The 2,978-nt window shown below is 16.4% G+C and overlaps 2 protein-coding genes across 2 annotated transcripts in view; one reads left to right on the top strand and one right to left on the bottom strand.

Moving 5' to 3' along the window:
* The window catches only part of DICPUDRAFT_150062 (uncharacterized protein), a gene marked incomplete at both ends in the record, with an annotated part of 881 nt that extends 634 nt beyond the window's left edge, over positions 1–247 (top strand). Inside the window, one exon of the mRNA XM_003286056.1 lies at positions 44–247. Within this exon, the coding sequence (XP_003286104.1) occupies positions 44–247 (204 nt within the window). The remainder of the gene's footprint in view (positions 1–43) is intronic.
* Positions 248–763: 516 nt separating this feature from the next.
* DICPUDRAFT_150063 (uncharacterized protein) lies at positions 764–928 on the bottom strand (the record flags this gene model as incomplete). Its single annotated transcript, XM_003286078.1, has 1 exon — positions 764–928. The coding sequence occupies one exon, from the start codon at positions 926–928 to the stop codon at positions 764–766; it is 165 nt and encodes a 54-aa protein (XP_003286126.1).
* Between the last annotated feature and the right edge of the window lie 2,050 nt (positions 929–2,978).

A 2,978-nucleotide genomic window follows, 5' to 3' on the forward strand; every position in this document is an offset into this window, starting at 1 on the left:
AATCATCAATCTTTTAATAAGCAGTGCCATTGTTAGTGTAAAGTTTTGGGGAGAGACAATATGTGTTGACCATAGAATATTAGGTCGTTACTTTGGTTTATCAAATAAAGACTTGTGCTACATGGAAAGATTGTTTTTAAATGGTATCAATTTCGAATTATATACCAACAAAAATCAAATTATAGAATTCTTAAACTCTATCGAAAAAGAAAAAGAAAATTTTGCTTTAGAAGGTCAAGTTTTATAATAGAACCATATGTATATAAATCCAATTAACAATCAAAAATCATAAATCAAAAAAAAAAAAAAATCAATAACAAACAACCCACCTTGTATAGATAAAAATAGTTTTCTTATTTTTTTTTTCTTTAAAATGAAAAAAAAAAAAAAAACTTATATATAATTATAATTTTTTTGTTTATTTACTAAACTAAAAAAAAATCGAAAAATAAAGAAATTGTACATATCCCTATTACCTTTAATTCTGATTTTTTTTTTATTGAATTTTTTTATTATATTTTATTAATTATTTACAAAAGAAATTAAATTTTATAATTAAGAAAAAAACTAGATAAATGTTTTTTTTTATTTTTTATTTACAATTATCTTTTTTTTATTTTTAATTTTTATTATTTTCTTTATTAATTTTGTTTACAGTTATTGGCTATTTATATTATCCATTGTTGTTTTTTATCTATCCAAAACCTATTTGGTAAATCTATATAGCTGATAAATAGTTTTTAAATTGGTTTATAATAAATATTTATTCTCTATTATTTTCTAATTGTCTGTAATATTCTTCTCTTTGTCTAACATTGTTAGCAACATAACCAAACTTGAAAAGACAACCAGCGCCAACACCAACAATAATACCAACACCAATATCTTTTACTAATTGAATTTTAATTAATTGTGGTAATGGATGCATTCTAAAATAATATAAAAAAAATTTTGATGTTAAATTTTTGAAGTTACTTTATTTTAGATATCCAAATATACATACCTTTAAAATGATATTTTTTTCTATATGATAAAAGAAAAAAAAAAAAAAAAAAAAAAAAGAAAGAATAAAAATATAAAAAAAAAATTATTTAAAAAATAATAATAAATATAATATTATTAATAAAAAAAAAAAAAAACTCAATCACTATTGTAACTCATTGTAAATTTTATTGAAAATAGCTATTTTTTCTGGGAGTCTATAATGAAAAAAAAAAAAAAAGATGAAAAAAAAAAATTTTATGTGATTGTTTTTTTCTATCAATGAAATTTCATATATTGATTTGATTTATCTATTTTTTTATTTTATTTTTTTATTTTTTTTCTACCTTTATTTTTTTCTTTTGAACGCTCTGTATTTTATTTTTTTTATTTTTTTTTTTTTTCCTTTTAGTTTTAAATATTTGATAAGAATTATTTAAATAAAAAAAAATATTTTTGATCAACCCTAAAATAATATCAACAATATAAAAAACATTATAGATAATAACAATTAATAACTATAATAAAATAACTAAAATAATATGAATAAATAATAATTTAAATAGTATGTTATTGATATGTTTTTGTGTTATTTATATTTTAAATTTTTTTTTTTTATATTTTTATTATATATTATAGAAACATTTGTTTTTTTTTGGATGTTATTGGTTATAAAATTATTACAAAACAATATTAAAGATTTATATTTAATTGTTTTGGCTGTAGAAAGCTTCTCTTTCTCTGTGGATTCTAGTAACGTAAACTTCCTAAAATTTTTAAAAATATAGTGTTAGTAAGGAAATGGTTTTACTATTTTATTATTATAACTATTATTTAATATTACTTTGAAATAGAGACCTGGAATTAAACCAAGAACGAGACCGTAACCAATATCTTTAGCAATTTGGACTTTAATAATTTGTGGTAATGGATGCATCTAAAATTTAGAAATAATATATTTAGTATTTAAAAATATTGAAATTGAAATGAAAATGAAAATGAAAATGAAAATGAAAATGAAAATGAAAATGAAAATGAATATGAAATCAATTTAAATAAAAAAAAATAAAACCTACTTTAATATTTGAATGTAAATAGGTATATAATGAGAATGAAAAAAAAAAAATTTTAAAAATTTTAAAAAAAAAAATTAAAAAAAAAATAATAAAAAAATAATAAAAAAATAATTTTTTTTTTTTACGAACTTAGCTCAATAGTAAAATGTATAACTCCAAAATAAGCAAACTGATTGAGAAATATTTTATATTTAATTCTCTATTTTTTACAAACAACAGAAAAAAATATAAAGAAAAATATAAAGAATATAGTTTAAATAATTATATTCTTCATTAATCAACATTATTCTTTTTTTCAATTTATAATTCCAAAAAAAAAAAAAAAATGGTTGATTAATTTAATTAAGATTTATATTAAAATTTATTAATTTTAAAATAAAAGTTATTAATTTTTAGTAAATTATATTTTAAAATTAATTCATTCAAATTATAAATTTTGATTTACCAAAACTCTGTTTAAAAATTTATTGAATTATTTGTAAAACAAATTTGGGTTTATTAGAGACCCAAATTTGAATTTATTTTCAAAGGAAATAAACATTATAATTTATTTATTTATTATTATTTTTTAATTAAGGGTGGTTTAAAAAAAAAAAATTTTAAATAACTTGGTTAAAAAAACAAATATATACAAAATATATTATTATTTCCAATAAAAAATTATATTTATTGTGATATCCTAAAAAAAAAAAAAAAAAAAAAAAAAAAAAAAAAAAAAAAAAAAAGTTGGGCGCTAAAAATTTTTTTTTTTTTTTTGTTTAAAAAAAAAAAAAAAAAAAAAAAAATTTCCCAAAAAATAACCCGGGGTAAAAAAAAAATTAAACCCAAAAAAAGGGGAAAAAATTTTAAATAAATTTTAAAAATAAACCCAATTTAGGGTTTTTTTTTTTTTTAGGGCAAAGAAATTAAAAAAATTTTTTA

Source organism: Dictyostelium purpureum, assembly GCF_000190715.1.
Source record: "Dictyostelium purpureum unplaced genomic scaffold DICPUscaffold_61, whole genome shotgun sequence".
Classification (NCBI taxonomy): Eukaryota; Evosea; class Eumycetozoa; order Dictyosteliales; family Dictyosteliaceae; genus Dictyostelium; species Dictyostelium purpureum.